The sequence below is a fragment of the Rhipicephalus sanguineus genome, chromosome 7 (assembly GCF_013339695.2).
Source record: "Rhipicephalus sanguineus isolate Rsan-2018 chromosome 7, BIME_Rsan_1.4, whole genome shotgun sequence".
NCBI classification, from domain to species: Eukaryota; Metazoa; Arthropoda; class Arachnida; order Ixodida; family Ixodidae; genus Rhipicephalus; species Rhipicephalus sanguineus.
The window spans coordinates 50,770,518-50,787,305 of record NC_051182.1 but is presented as its reverse complement, the minus strand read 5'-3'; the positions used below and the strand labels follow the sequence as shown (position 1 = coordinate 50,787,305).

General features: G+C 47.0%; 1 protein-coding gene across 1 annotated transcript in view; it reads right to left on the bottom strand.

Moving 5' to 3' along the window:
• Window positions 1-15,342, bottom strand: part of LOC119399438 (alcohol dehydrogenase [acceptor]) — an 88,221-nt gene extending 72,879 nt beyond the window's left edge. The window contains exon 1 of the mRNA XM_049417389.1: window positions 15,230-15,342. Coding sequence (XP_049273346.1) covers window positions 15,230-15,296 — 67 coding nt within the window. The 5' untranslated portion in view covers window positions 15,297-15,342. The remainder of the gene's footprint in view (window positions 1-15,229) is intronic.
• Window positions 15,343-16,788: the final 1,446 nt, after the last annotated feature.

The following is a 16,788-nucleotide window of genomic DNA, read 5'->3' as shown; positions in this document are numbered from 1 at the left end:
TAGCCATCGCATTGGCGATTGAAAATCGAGAGCGAAATGTCGGGCAGGCGTACATCACCATAATCTCGGATACGCAAGAGGCGTGCCGACTGTTTACGAAAGGCCGTCTCCCATTAAAGGTTTGCAAGCTCTCGGGAAGCGAATTGAAAAACACTTATAGGTTGGTCTGGTGCTCCGGACATGCAAGCCTAGAGGGTAACGAGACGGCGGACGCTCTAGCTCGAGCGCTCACGAACCAAGCGGAGCACCAGCCTCCCTCCCAGTTACTATCACCCCACACTACACACGATGGCCTTCGCGAGGAGGAAGACAGTGACCCTGCTCGGATGGCTCCGTGAGAGCTTCTTGATCATAAGCGACGAGCACGGTAGAAATATGGCGCGCCCCACAAATATCTTAAAGGGGAACACGCAATGGACCTCCGTAGAAGTCAAACGGCGGTCTATCCAAATTGGTTGCGACTACACAAAATTTTTCTGACGTTGTACGAGCGCGAGTGTCCGTGGTGTCGCGACTCGCCACCAACCATCTACCATATCTCATAGGGTTGCAGTAAAAGGCCAAATAATCTGAACTGCCTACAGCATAAGTACAGCATAAAAAAACAGCATATCCACGGAGTGAATGATGATGAGTGGGCGAAGCTGCGGAGGTTCATCGGTAAACCGTGAATCTTCCGTGAATTCTGCCCAGTACATCATCACCGACGTGAGATCGGGCGCGTTTATACTAAAGGTTCGATGAGTTATGACGACTTGTAGCTCACTTTAATTTTACATGTACGCTGTGAATTTTCATTGTTTAGAAAACCATTGCTTTAGAAAACATCTGGCGTCTTTCGTTAAGCAGCTGGCGTCTTTTCGTTTTGCTTTAGAAACATCTGGCGTTCTTCTGTTTTGCTTTTACAAAACATCTGGCGTATTTCGTTGGTTTATTTCATCAATCAACGGCGTTTTGAACAAAATTTATATTGTTTAATCACGCACAGGAGAAATCTCACCAGGCACTACCTTGGAGGTAAAGAATAGCTGCTAATGGGAATGAGAGACAGAGGAAGTCTGCTTTTAGCTACCGCTGCGAATTTTTTATTGTTCAACAACGCGCAGGAAAAATCTCCCACCGGCACCACCTTGGAGGTCAAAGCGTAAGACTGGTTACGCACTGCGACTACGACTACGAGGGACGAACGGGTGCCGCCTTAAGGAGCTTCGCCCCTAACACTCTTTAGAGCAATGGGAGGCACTCCTCGCTAGCTCGGACCCGGAGGTGCAACGAGCCCTACTGGACCATATTCGGCTGGCGGCACAAGCCTGTGGAGCCTTGGACATAGGGCGCCACCGATCTGGCTCCTAGACCCCTTCCCTTTCCCACAATAATAGTTATCTTTCTTCTTCTGGAACCCAAGGCAGGGACGGAAACTTCCTATACCTCCCATAGGACGCGCTCTCGCATGCTGATACGATGCGGCAGCGCCGCTTCCACCACTGGCGGCTACCGAGTATCTGCTAGAAATAATACACAAACAAAACATTTCTTTCATGACGTCAATTGAAATTTCAACAAATAAAGGAAAAAAGCGCGAAACCGAGAGGAGGAGGGCTGCCGCGCAAGCTCTCCTCTCCCACTTCGCACGCAAACGGAATGTGTTCGAGCAGGTCCGCTGGCCACTCGGGTCACGCGGCGATTCGCTATCAGAAGCGAAGTATCTTATGGCGCAGTTCAATCCGGTGGTGGTGTGGGCGTGGCCACACTTACTGCGCATGCGCACACCCTCTCCACTCTCCCCTTTCCCCTATCCACTTTCTCTAACCCTTTCCCCTATCCACTTTCCCTCCCCCTCCCCACTCCTCTGAAACGCGGGCTACACATGCCGAAATTCTCTCCTGCGCAACGCCGCGATGAGCAGCAGCGCAGGCACGTCCCCTCCCCCTCTCCTCTTCTACGCTGCCCCCCTATCGCACGCCTGCCGACTGCGTTCTCCGCTCGATTTGTGAGAATTAACGGCCAGGCGAGAGGGAAGACAAGACGCGCGTAGCGTTCCTCTTCGCGTTCGACGACGCGAGCTCGGTAGCATGCCCAAAGAACGCCAACGGAACGCGATCGTGCTCCGGCTTCGCATCGCCTCATGGTCCCCTTTAGCTAGAAATGGTGTAATTTTTAGTTGACTATTTCTTCAATTTTTTTCGTGTGTTGTTACATGTATTAACTAAAAGTGACCGACTTCTCAATAAGACAAAACTCGATCAACGCAAGTAAAATTGAATGCTTTTAGTCACACGTTTGATGTTAAAAACAGACATACACGTAGTGTGAAAGTGTCAATCTGCAAAAGCAGCATTAATTCACAACTGAAATATGCACATAATGAGCAAACACTGAACCCAGAATATCCGAAGCAATGCGAAAATTATTAATAATCGCGAGCAGGCCACGTCATACTTGACTCAATTACGTTTGTTATGACGGCGCCGTATTTTTCTCACAGAGCTTGAGTACCAAGCAAGACAGTGGTTCAGGGGAAGATAGAGCCGTGAAGCGATGAGAAGTTGAACAGGAAATGTCGCTGGAGACAATGTTTGGGCAAGTGGACTTGTCTTCGTCAGGGCAGCAGCATTGCCTCGACGAAGAAAAGACCACCTGTCAAACCATTGGCTCTTGCGACATTGCAACGCATCAGAGTCCAATACATGTATTAAAGAGCCCCTCACCAGGCCACATAGCAAATTTTAGTTAGACGCTGGAAGTTGTTGTGTGCCGAATGAAGAGCAGTATGCCGCAAGAATTTTTCAAATCGGTTCATTACGAGCTGAGAAAAACAATAATTTGTAGCGGCGCGAAACCATGATGCGAAGAGGCGAGTTTCAAACCCTTGCCACTCGCCCCGTGTAGCCTTAGCAAGCCAAATCCCTTCCCTGCCCTCTTCACTTGACACATACGTATGAACACGTCAAGCGCATGCATGGCCACGTGCGCATGACGTGCCCGAGCCAGTCCGAGCACGCGAGCGGCGTTGCAAGGCCGCTACCTTTTTTTTTTTTTTTTATGTAGCGGTCGTGGGCGTTAGCCACCATATGGGCGTTGTGCCGGCGTTCGCTGTGGTGTACTGCCTGTTTCTGCGGGACGGGCATGAAAGCTGCGACATTTGTACGGGCACGAGAGTGGCGGTATCATGAGCCAGTGCCGCATTAACGTTTACTTGGACGCGCTAGAATAAATCGAACGCGCCAGAACATTACTTTCCAGGGCTGGCGTCTGCTCGATGCGCTAACCGCGGGGACACGAACGCACGGGAAAGGGAGGCACATTAGCCCCGCATCTCGCTGCAATTCACGAAAAGAAATGAAAAAGACGCACACATTCCTATTGTGTGTCTCATTATTTCTCTCAAGTTTTATTAATCTATTCAAGCAACAAATTATACAAACTACACATGTCGTGTCAAATAATTATCGCAGTGTCACGTGGTACTGTTGGCGACGTCAGAGCACAGTCGTCTACGTGGAGGAGCGACGTCACAGCACTACCATCTACGTAGGTCCATTTTCTCATGTACGTCATCCCCTCATTCTCTAAAGCGCGCGCCCGCGAGAGGAAGGGCAAGCAGCGTTCACCTTGAAATTTGACCCATTTTCGCGGCGCGTAGCGTTGCAAATTTTGGCAGACGTGATTGTGAACGCCCTGTGTATGCATTGCGCTCGTTAGCTCAAAATTGTCAAACCTGGTGAGGGGCCCTTTAAAAGTAAAGGCTCGCAAGGTTGCAAACTGGCTACATGCATTTCCATGAACAGGAAAGAGCCTGTAATTGATGGTGTATCAATTGATACTGTACACCCATCGGCAAAATAAGTCGGGACGTGCGAGCGACGACCGCAATCAGATAAAACGATAAGAGTGCATTGCCGCGCCGTCTGACATGGAGAGTGCGCATGCGCGTCCTTTCAAACTCGCAGCCGTATCTTTTTACTCGCTTGCAGCGGACCAGGTGTTTACATGTAGTGTTTTCACTAGGCGTCGCTTTCTGCAATCCGTGACGCGCTCAGTTCGACGGGCCATGGTGGCGGTGAAGCGTACGAGGCTCGCTTCACAGACTACGCAGAGCAGCCGAACTTTTCATTTAACGCGCTGGTGTTTAAAGCTCCATTCCATTCCAGTGTCAGCTCCATTCCAGTGTCGGTGTCTACGTAAGCGTCGTTGGTAGCGCGCGAAAAATCTGCGCGTTCTGCGTTGCAGAAAAGTGTTCAAAGTTTCACGCACAGGCTTTGTTTTCCTCACGGCACGTTGTAGCTAATAATGGAGAAGGCGATGCCAACTAGGCCCGATCAGGTTATCGTGTTCTACTCTTGGAGGGGAAGCTCAAGCGTCCTCGTTTTATCGTGGTTCGAAGAGCTCACACTTCGAGTACAGAGAAGCAAGGAACTTATACTCATTGATTAACACGCTATGTTCTTTTGAGCTGTCAGTCAGCGTTTCTGAGTTAATCGCTGCTGCCACGTGTTTTTGTAACTTTCTGCAGCGACGCGGAACGAGTTACGATTTACATGTTCTCTGTGGAGGATATCGCAAGCTCTGAAGAAGCGTGATCGCAGCAAATAGTTGCGAATATATCCACCGTTTGGTATCCTGTCCGAAAACTTGCCGATCAGTGTGAGTGTGAACACCTGATGCGATAGTTTCACTGTTTTTGATGACAACTCAATACGGCATAGGTGCTAAGTTTCGCCGTTGCCATTTCTCGCTCGCTCTCACTTGCTTTCTTTTTTTCTGTTCTTTCATGGCCAACCCATGACCTCGCCGAATACAGCGAGCGCTTTATTCTTGTTTTCTTGTCCATTCGCCTATTTTGTTGCATGTGCAATGTGATCTGCGTGCCTCTTGTTATATTATGTTAATAAACTGAAGTATTTTTTCGGCACAGCGCCTTTTCGTTTTCGGTGCCCTCGTTCGTGTTTCAGTATCTAATGGTACGCTTCAACTAAAACGAACGTGCTGAGAAGAGAAGTAATGATGTGTATGGCACCGGTTTGCCACTGAGACAAGATATGCTATCTCTTTAATCATGGCATAGCCAGCCGGGTACACTTCACCACCACCGTGCCCTCGTCGAATTGAGCGCGTCACGGATTGCAGAAAGTGACGCCTAGCGCAAAACGCTATATGTAATCACTGGTCCGCTGCAAGCGAGTAAAAAGATATGACTTTGAGATTGAAAGGACGCGCACGCGCACTTTTCACATCAGATGGCGCGGCGATGCAGTTTTTTTCTGATTGCGGTCGTCGCTCGCGCGTCTCGACTTGTTTTGCCGACGGGTGCCCATGCCAAGAGTAAAATATGCACAAAGTGTGTAGCCGAACCAACACGCAGTCAAGCCTTTCATTAAACGTATTTTGTCAGCAGCAGGTAGACTGTCGTCATGACGAATTAGTCTAGCGACAATTCGCTTATGTCAGTCCACTGAGGCTTGCAGCGCCCTGGGCTTACTCATGTACTCATGCAAGACGAATACCTGATCAAATAATGGACCCAAACACTTGTGCTCACCCGTTGTCGCTAGGAATCCTGAAAAACCTTCGTGGACTGGAAATTAACACACCACAGTGTCGCGCAAAACACTTGACGCCCCGATTCAGCCATCTTCGTCTAATACTCGGTTGGCCTCATCGGCTTGGCTCCCTGCGGCTTCCGTTTGCCGCACGCCCCATCATATGTCTTATCTTTCCCGTATTCATACTTGGTACGTCAACCCAGCGAGATATCCGAGCGCGATTCAACTTGCGATATCGCTGAGCGAGTGGCGAGGGTGAGCGGAGGCAAGCGCTACGAGCCCAAGTCAACCAGGTCCCGCGCTTCGCCCGATTTAAAATCCACAAGACAAGAAATAAAAAAGACAAATAAACAAACCAAGAATTCTTCACAGTTCAATCAATTTTTTTCTATTTGTATCAACTCGTGAAAGACAATAAATGCGAACATCCACATCAACCTCACTTAGTTCAACCAGATCTCAGGATGCTCGGTAACCGCTGCGAGCGCGCATGTCCTTGAAACCAAAAATGGCGCTCAGTTTCCGGGGCCTGGCCGAGGGACAAACGCCGTCATATTGGCTACACCATCGCAGTCGGTTTGTGCTCTTAACTCCTATGTATTTAAAGTTATAGCATAGTCCCTCAATACTTTTTACTGGTCACGAAACTTCCCCGTCACTCTATGGGAGAGCTTTGTGTGCCGCCAACTTTGACCGCGGGGCGGCGCCACCAGTGTTAGGGGGGCACCCGCGGCACTCGTCGAAGCAGTCGGCGAGGCGATGGCGTGGTGTGTTTGCTTTTGTGTGTCGTGCTGTATCGCGTGTGTGCGGTGCTTTCTGTGCGTCTTATCGTATTCAAACGTGACGAATACTTAGCGGCAACGTGACGAACGATGCAGAAGACGTCCTGCGTGCCGCACGGTCGCTCCGGCGAACAAGGTGCTCGTCAAGGCCAGCGAGGCGATGGCGTGCTCTGTTCGCTTTGTTTGCGTCGTTTTATCGCGTGTGTGCGGTGCTGTGTGTGCCTGTGACCATTTTCGTATGCGACAAATAGTTAGCGGCAGCTTCACGAACGATGACAAAAACATGCTGTGTGCCGCACTGTCGCTCCGGCTATAGGAACCGCTGAATAAGTATCGTTGTTTGTGTTCCCCAGCGACCCCGAAAGCCGCGAGCAGTGGAGGCGGGCGATACCACGTAAAGAAACGGGCGCATTCTCGATCAGTTCACCAAACGTTCGAGCATGCGAAAAACATTTCTATAACGAGGACATTATTCGCGAAGACGAATCCGTTATAGAAGAGGTTGCCGCGCGAAAGAGTGAAGCTGAGGGCCGGCGCTTTACCTCGATTATTTGAATGTCTCCAGGCTTACTTGGCCAAAAAGAAGCCGGCACCTCGGCAGTTGCCTCACAGGCGGCCGGTCAAGCGTCGTTGGGAGTCTTCGGACGATTCCAGTGGGGAAAATGCTGTGCAGAGGATCCGCGTGGACGTCTCCGACGAATTGGATGCAGTAAATCATGGTAAATATTGCAGTTTTACGCGACGTGCTCTTCTGTGTTCTTCGGCACGCTGATTATAACGCAAGTTGAGCAAACGTGATGGATTTCGTAAACCTTTGTGTTTTTCCCCTTGTTCTGCAGAAAGTATGCCGACGGTAAGCAAGGCTGAGGACAAAGCTTGCAAAACAGAGGAGGCTGTGTGCAGCGCTTCGGAACAATTGTTTGTGCTGCTAAGTTCTTCACTGTTTGTCTTCAGTTTCTGCTTTCAAAATAAAATGATTATAGCCAGCAATTTACTGTTTGTTATGAATATATAGAATAGATGAAGCCCACTGGCTTTCACCTTTTAATAAGGTGCTAAAAGGATTGAATATTTCCTCTAGATCAAACAGCTGCACAAGACCCTTGTTCAACTTTCGTCCAAGTGAAAGAAGCTGCTGTAGAGCATGGCTGGGAAAATACATTATACAATCGCTTGGCACTTCGCAGAGTGCAAGGGTCCTTAGCCATTTTGCAAGAAAGAAAAAAAAAGAAACTACGACATGTGGCTCTGCAATGTGCCTGTAAATCTAAGTACACATGTTTTTGCGCCTCATCTCCCTGGAATGCGAGCGCTTCAACAAGCATGTTTAGCAGCACACCTTAGCTGCTTAGCCACCGAGGCTGGTAAAATAGCGTTATCAGAGTTTTCGCTCGTATTATTACAATATTGTTGTGTTATTCACTTCAGAGTTTTGTACGTGCAGTCTGCCCGAGACAGAACTTAGCGACGCATGGGCCGTCTACAATTTTTTTCTCTAACGTGGTATTCCCTACGCCGAGCGTGGTATTTCCTACGCCGAGCGTCGGTGGCGCACGGAAATATACCAGTAATGTTTACCTCGGTCATGTATATTCAGAGGAATTTAAGCTAAGTCTTTTTTCAAAGCATGGATAAATCGCCGGGAGAAAGTATCATCGCGTAAGTTGCGCGCGTCTGTACGTTTTTTGGTGAAGAGACGGGATTCACGCCCGTCGTACGTACGGCTGTGTTGGTCGCGGTTCTTCCGCTGACGTCGGCTACAGCCTCGTGGAAAATAAAAAGCGTCAAAAAGGCATGACCGAGCAGTCTTTGCTAAATCAGCGTGCAGGGCGTGGCTGCACGCCGATTTCGCCGCGATCGAATGGAATAGAACACTGCCGCAACCGAACCGACATTTATGGCCGCTACGCGCAGATACGAGTACGCTGCCTATACGCGATGGGTGATCAGTATATAAAAAAGCCAAATATGTCCGTGAAGCCACCACAGCGAGTCGCCGCCGCGGAAACCTCTTGACGCACCAAAAAGACGTTTAAGCGGCCGCGATGAAAGCCCCCTTGTCTGCACTAACGCCCCTGGCGGGAGACTATGTCCCTATACCAAACTTGGCCCGAAGTTTCGTGACCATAAAAAAGTATTGAGGGACTATGGTTATAGCCTTCGATTAAGGAATTATTATTTATTGTACCCATAGATGTGATAGGACTAACTTTATTTCACATAATCATTCCGACTGAATTCCCAATCTTTATGTTCCATCGACTAGGTGTTACACCAATTACATAGAGGGATTAGGTTGCTCTGAAATCGCTTTGTTATTTTCACTTTTTATTGGCTTGTAAAGAATACAGTCATGTGCAACCGTTCAAGTTTATGACGGAGGTGTCTACTCATGCAGCGACGTCACTGAAGATAAAAACGAGGCTGAGCAAAAAAAAAATCAGAAGCATTTGACCTAACGGGGAAGCGGGCGCAAACGAAGCTAGGCGTGTCCGTGCCTCACGTATTCTTTCTTTTTCCCTTTCTGTCTATCTTATTGCACAATTATCCATCTTGTTTGCTTCAGCTATGCGGGGAAGTGGACTTACATCCACGTGCTCAGCAGCGCGACAATTCCGTCGCTACCGACAGAAACGATTGTCATCCCTCCATATACAGACAGCAATGAATTCTGGCAACGTGAAATGAGAAGTAACCTCGATGAAAGATAAGACTACCATATCAGAAACAGCTGAATGCAGAGACAAGTATTCAACTGACGAGTTTCTTATTATTTGGCACATATTTCTCACTAAAAAGCTCAATTCGACGCCAATATACCCGACTGTATATGCGGCTGTGTGCATTAAATCGCAGATAAGTATAAAAGTGGTATTTCCTTTTTTGGTTTTAGTAAACTGAACAATTGATTAGACTCACCGCCTCTTTGTTTCGGGTACACTTTTTCGTATTGCAATACCACAGGATACGTTTCAAACAAAACAAAAAACAAAAAAATTTGGAGGACGCTTGAGTTTGGCCATAAAGAGTAGAACGTGATAGCATAATCGGGCCCCGTGCTCATCGTCTTCTGAAATGCTAGCCTGACTTCGGTTCTCGGTGCACGCCTCACAGTGCCGTTAGGAAGCGAACTATTGTACGCGTAACATAGACCGTTTCAAACTGTCCTAGAATGCCTGCTGCAAGCACCCTTGTTAAGCGCCCACTACGCCATAATTCTTCATTTTTCAATTCAGCGAACCGCCCACTGCGCGGCCGTAAGGCAACACGTGCTCCTACACAGCTGCTTACATTGTTAATGCTTTTGCAGCTGATGGTGATTAAATATTTCTGAGCACTTTGTAATGGGTGGGCCTTTAAAACACCCACTTCTTGCGCAATTCACAAGTTTTGACGCCTGGTGCGTTTCTACGCTTCTGCCACGAAATATTTCGTGCGTTAAGGAGACTCCTTCCACTACATGGCATTTATATAGTATCTTTTTCCGGAGTAGTATCAAACAATAGTGTGGCTCTGACGTAGAACACCTGGTTGCCACGCAGATGGCTTGAGTGCGATTCTCACTCGAACCCTAAATTTTTACTATTTATTTTATTTGCATCTTGATTTTTATCTCATGGACAAGATTTTTCGCTCAACCAATGACGCCGACACCGCAATTTCTGCGAAACTAGCCCTTTAAGGCTACCGCGTTAAAAGTACTGATGCAGAACTATCGTTGGTACTACTGATACTATCGATAGCTGAGTCATTATCGAACTATCGAAGGTAAAAAATACTGTCGATAGCGCTATAGATAGTAAAAAAATTCGATGGTACTATCGATAGCATAAAATCAACAGCACGAACTCATTGAAGAATAAATTTGTTTCCCCGCGCGCGTGGTACATAGGGAAGCAGGAGGAGCGGGCTGAAGGGCAAGAAAGTTCACATGCTTGTGTTCTTCACCAGAGTGCTTTGCTGACGCATGAACATAAAGTCAAACTATTCAGCTGTAGCGGAAAGGAAAGCGCTACATATAGTGGAACTGCGCGGCTTCAAATTTATAAGAGTATGAAGTTGGACATGTTGGTAATGCATAATTGATCACGGCGCGCAAAGTTTGACACTGGACAAGAGAAGGGACGAAGACGAGCGCTTACTTCCAACCTTGGAAGTAAGCGCTCGTCTTCGTCCCTTCTGTTGTCCAATGTGAAATTTTGCGGTACGTGATCAGTTATTCAAATTTATATTGCATTTTATGATTTGAAAATACAAAAAAAAATGTCACGAACTAATTATTTCATGAAATAACAAACTTAATTTTCTTAATTGTAAGGTGTAACTGGTTGCTTTGGACGTGAATTTATTGATTTGTTGATCGACATATCCCGCCATTTTCACTGCGGAAATAATTTATTTCTTTTGCCAAGAATTGCTCATAAATTAAGCGAAGCTGATAGTAGGCTATCACAAATATTTTGGCAATATGGCCGGCCCGCAACAGCATCATAATTCACACCACTATCGATAGTATTGTCACGTGGTTGTGACGGTGAAGTATGCTTCAACAAGACTGGGAAATACGGAGCTCTTTATTTGGGCGCAAAATTTGACACTGGACAAGAGAAGGATTTGTGCCGACTGCCCCGAAAATCAGAACTCAACATACAAGCGATACAGGCTGCGTGCTGATAGCGGCGAGGACAGTCGTTGGCCGTCGAGTAATCTGATCATCGGTAGAAAGCGTCGTCTTTTATACATCAGTCATGAAACCTTCCAGCGTTATCGCTGGTGCTCGCGTAAGCTCTCGAATAAACTTGACTATTCGCGTCGGGAGTGTACTCTTGACAGAATGACCCCAAACAATCGTGAAGCTTCTCAAAACATTACGGCGCAGTCTGCGTCAAACGTTGCTAACAGTCTTTGTGTCTGAAACCCGAATACATCAAGACAAAGCAATAAGCACGCGTGGCAGTAGTATCGCTAGTAATATTAACCATGGTACTACCGATTGCTCTATAGTTGGTCCATAGTAGTACTATCGATAGTTTGTCTACACTATCGATAGTTTCAGAAAAACTATCGATGCTATTGATAGTCAATTTACAGATAGTTCTGCATCACTAGTTAAAAGACTATGCAAAGAAGGGAACTAATGATGTATCTGGCATCTGTTTGTAAGACACGAGATTTGTTACCTATTAAATCGAAGCAAAGCGAACACGGTATGCTTCACGCCCACCTTGCTCTAGTCGAAAAGAGTGCGTGACGGATGGAATAAAAAAAGCGATGCCTCCCACCAAAAGATACACGTATTTAACCAGTCCACGCCAAGTTAAAGGATTCCCACGTGCATTGCAATGGCTCGGCACTACTCATGCTCAACGTCGGATGGCACGGAAATGCGGTTTCGTCTGATTTCGGCAGCCTGTCCAGTCTGCCAAGTAATTTTACAATAAGAAACAGAAAAAATTCAGAAAATGGAAAATGTTGCTCTACGTCCACATGGCATGTGTTTCGGTTAGCCCAGAGTACCGCAAAGGTAGGCTGCACGCGGGCAACATTGGGTGGCGGCGGCCATGTCCCTTCCAGGCCGTCCGGCGCGTTGCTACAGCGTTGCTAGCGTGTGTTGAGAAGTGATCGATCTTTTAGCCTCAGTGCCGTGTTACGCTCGGCAGAACGGCATTATGTGTGTGTGTTTCTTCAAGAGGATATTAGAAGTGACTTCGAGTCATCGACTGGTATGGATCGACTGCGCGGTTAGCGGTGTAACTAATGAAACGTACGGCGAATGTTGCCATGTGCTCGCGAACTCTCTTCTTCGCTTCATCGGTCTCTTTTCGTGTCACGCTCGGGCGTGTTCGCTAGGTCCGGGGCTGTAAACATTGTTGCATTAGCGCAGTGACATCGAGCGAGATGCCATTTACTTCGACATTTGGTGAATCTTGACTCTGCGCTAGCTTTGTAGTCGGTGTTCAGGTTCACTGCGCTCGAGAACGTTATCGAACAACATAGAGAACATTCAACATTGCGTCCTTCGACTGATCGCGGACGCATAGCCTGCTTACGCACTGTGCTTGCTGTTCAACTGGTTGATATGTGTAATAGAAGTTGTGTGTGTACGGTAATTGGAACTTGTGCGCGACGTCTTGATTCGGAACGCCAGCAGCCGAACGCACGGGCGAATCGGCGTGCGGTAGGTAAGGTGCATCTTATCTTGCGATACGTAGAAGGCCATCAAAAATGATTGACATCACTACTTATTTCATTTCCTATTTCTTGTCTCCTTAATATTATCAACGTTGCAATGAATTTGCAAATATTTTGCTCTGTTCCGACAAACAGTTCTTTTTTTGGCGTTGCCAGCGCGTAAACAGCTGGGGTTCGGTTTCTGCACTGCCGCACTTTTTTTTTCATACTGCGCTCTTATTAAAACTTCCTCGGCACGGTGCTTTATGTTCTTTTCATTAGAAATAGCGCATCCCGGAATGTTTCAACCGCATGCTACTGCAACACAGTATGTATATAGACCTAGGTCTCGCATAAAATCGACTCCCTCAATGCGTGGGATCTGCTTTTTTTTTTTTTTTTTTTTTGCTGTGACAATTTCTCACCAACTATACAGTATTTTAAGGGTGCGCTCGGCGCAATGCAGAATTAGCAGCATTTTTTTGCAACAAATTAAAAAAGTACGCTTGATAACGTTGCCTTATACCAGGTTTATCAACAGAGTTGCACGCTTCTGTTTTGTGCAATGCTAAATGGTCATGTCACAATTGCCTTCAAGGTATACCAGTAAACAGTTATTATTTTAATAAATCTTCGATTTCGCTCTCGTGCGTGACACGCTTATAACTCGGATAGCATGCCTAATCTGTTCAACAGATCGAGATATAAACAGCCGAGCAAATAGAAAGGTATGTAGTTTTCAATATCGCTGACCATAGCGAACCAAAAGGTGAAGTATCCTGTCGCATAAGATCTTTTCCAGCAAAGTTAGTGCAGTTCACTGAAGGAAGGAGTGTTATTCGAGGGGGGCGAATTCGTTCAGGCCAACTATGTAGCCGCGTAGAACGGCGCTCTTTGACATTAATTTTTCCCACACGGCAAACGAGATTCCCAGAGTAGCTCATCAGTAACGTTCGAATGATGGTGAGCTACTCTCTTCTGGCATCTGCAGGCAGTGGCGTAGCCAGGGGGTGGCACACCGGGCCCGTACCCCCTCCCCCCGCCCCACCACGGTGGTCTAGTGGTTATGGCGCTCGACTGCTGACCCGAAGGTCGCGGGATCGAATCCCGGCCGCGGCGGCTGCATTTTCGGTGGAGGCGAAAATGTTTGAGGCCCGTGTACTTAGATTTAGGTGCACGTTAAAGAACCCCAGGTGGGCGAAATTTCCGGAGCCCTCCACTGCGGCGTCTCTCATAATCATATCGTGGTTTTGGGACGTTAAACCCCAGATATTATTATTATTACACCCTCCCCCCCCCCTAAATTTTTTCCCGTGGCATACATCGCACGAAATGACAATCGACCATGTCTGCCTGCCAGGCCCCCACTTCAGATCGAGGAGGTGACCCCCCCCCCCCCCGGAAAAAATTCTGCTTACGCCCCTGTCCGCATGACGCGTTTAAAAAAGCGATGAAGTACTTCTGGGGACCGTGGTATTGCTAAATGTCCGGCCACGCTCTGCATTGAACGCACCTGCACCCAAAGCGCTTGGAAGGGATATGGCGGCGAAAGGTCACGTGATGCGAGTAAGCCAATCGCGTCGGCGGCGGCGCGTGGAAAACAGATGCGATACTGAAATTTTTCCAGTGACTCTAGGTTAGCCCTCTGCGCCAACCACTACGAAGATGACGCATGCAGTCTGGCACGACTAGCTTCAACTTGTCCCAAATTTCGGCCCCGATATGCATCCTTTAGGGCTACATTGTCACTGAGGGCAGGCGACACCCTGTAGCTAGAAAGGCTAGGTAGCTCATGCACCATCCCCCAGACCCCCGTCTCCGTTTACTATGCCTCGGGTTGAGTGGCACCTATGACAACAATGCAGTGTGTACCCAGATACAAGGCCACAGCCGGCTGCCACGATCAGCACGCTCTCAGCAGAAACGCTGTAAAAACCTCGTGCTATGTCTGACAGGAGTCGTACTTTTGCCAATCTCGATGCGCTTGCGTGGTGACAACTAGGCCTAATCCGCAATGTTGCCACCGAAGTGTATTTTCATAATAATAATAATAATAATAATAATAATAATAATAATAATAATAATAATAATAATAATAATAATAATAATAATAATAATAATAATAAAATATTAATATTAGTAATAATATGAATATGTGCGGTTTAACGTTCCAAAACCAGAATAAGATTATGAGTGACGACGTAGTGGAGGGCTCCAGAAATTTCGACCACCTGGCGTTTTTTAACCTGCACCTAAATCCAAGTACACGGGCATCAAACATTCTCGCCTCCATCGAAAATGCAGCCGCCGCGGCCGGGATTCGATGCCGCGACCTTCGGGTCAGCAGCCGAGCGGCATAACCACTAGACTACCGTGCCGGGCCATAGTGTATTTTCGAGAGTGCAAAGGCATTCAAGACACAGTCAAGGTTGATTTGCGCCACAGGTGGTTGTTTCGAAGCGGAGATGCATGACAGCACGAAAGAAATACCGCGGTAATGATGTTCGTGTTGGAGGGCGGGGCGATATCGTCTCGAGCCGCCGCCCACCGCTTGCATATGCCATGGCACGCAAGTGTTTCCGACAACCCACAGGACATCAGTGAACGTTCACGAACGGCAAGCAGCATTACTTAAACACAGCTTTAAAACATGCGTGCTTATGATATGTTATGTCGAACGGATCCCCTTAAGAAACCTGTTTTGACGCTACAGAACAGAGCAGATTCGCTTACCGATCACGTAGTCATAATGGGTATAGAGGATGGGGGTCTCCGGTTCCGGTTCTTTGGGCGGTTCCATCGGGTTAGGGAGTCGTGCCAGAAGGCCAGCGAGTAATGCGTAAAGCAAATCCCGGCAGAAAAAAAGGAACATCATTGTCAAACGTTCGGCGGCGAAACAGAATGTGTGGGACGCCCGCTTGCAAACAAGGTAACTGCTTGCGGGTGCACTGCGGAAGGTAGTCACGTGGCCGGTAGGTGCTACCAATGACTGACCTGGCGTTCTGCTATCACTCGCACTGTTTGCCGTTCTGATTTTCTGCTAACACCCAAATGAGAGACACCTTGCGGCGCTTTTCTGCTAGCAGCAGGAACAATGTTTCCACATGGTGACGTTGCACGTAATCATCTATTGCGTATAAACGTCAAAAAAACATACATCCTATCAAGCAGCGTGCTTGGTAAACAGGCGCGAGCATGCGCAGTAAGTTTTACAGAGGAGTATAAATTCTACGTCTAAAAAGAATAAAGTAGCGCAGTTGTCTCGTGACTGTCTGTTCAGCAAAATTTTATCCCACTGACTGCAAGCATGCTCGAACACCCTATACATCATGCGCAAGAGCACTCTCGAAGCTTGTACGCGCTTGTCGTATATAGAAAAAACTGAAACTATTGTTGCTGTAAGTGTTAAGAATAACATTATCCGATTGTTATTTCACTGGCAAGCTAAGGATGTCCACCAGTTTGTGCAGTACCTAATATTTATGTCAACAAGGAATATCATACAAATCACTAAGTGATTGATAAACAGCCGGCAACGATTTCAATGCCTGGTCAGAATGGTGAGATTCGTCATTAAAATTAACAAAGGAAACACTCTCATATCGTTTTCCCTTATCTTTCAAAGTACCTTATAGGCGCGAAATTCGCAAGGCACCGATTTGTGCTTGATCCTCTAGGGAGTTCGTTTTAAATTGGAAAAATAAATTTCAGTCGCTACGTGGCCGCCTTTTAAACAAAATTTAGTTTCTACGGTCATGAACATAATCAAATAATTACAAACTTGAAAAACTCTGGCGTGTACGAACACGCACAGAGCGACTCTCAGTAGTGTTCATGCTTTTCAGCGAGTCGCAGTCATGGCGGCATTCCTCGTGTCGCAAACGAACATCTTAAGTTAAACTCGTAATCAATCAATCAATCAATCAATCAATCAATCAATCAATCAATCAATCAATCAATCAATCAATCAAACGTTGATTTAACGTGCCCAGGAACAACCGTAAGGTCTTTGTACTGGCGCACGAAAAAAAAACAAAAAAACAAAAATATTAGGGATAAGAAACGTTATAAACTTGCAAATATACAACTATGCGCAGGAAAAAAAAAAGACAACAGTGTACGAGGCTATGTAAGTACAGTGCAAAGCTCGGAGCAGAACAAATACTGGGAGCTGTGAAAAACATCGAGCTCCAAAAAGTAAGCATTGTAAAGACGTTGTATCCTGCCGTTGGTCGAAAGAAAAATAAATAAAATATAATAATAATAATAATAATAATAATCAATCAATCAAT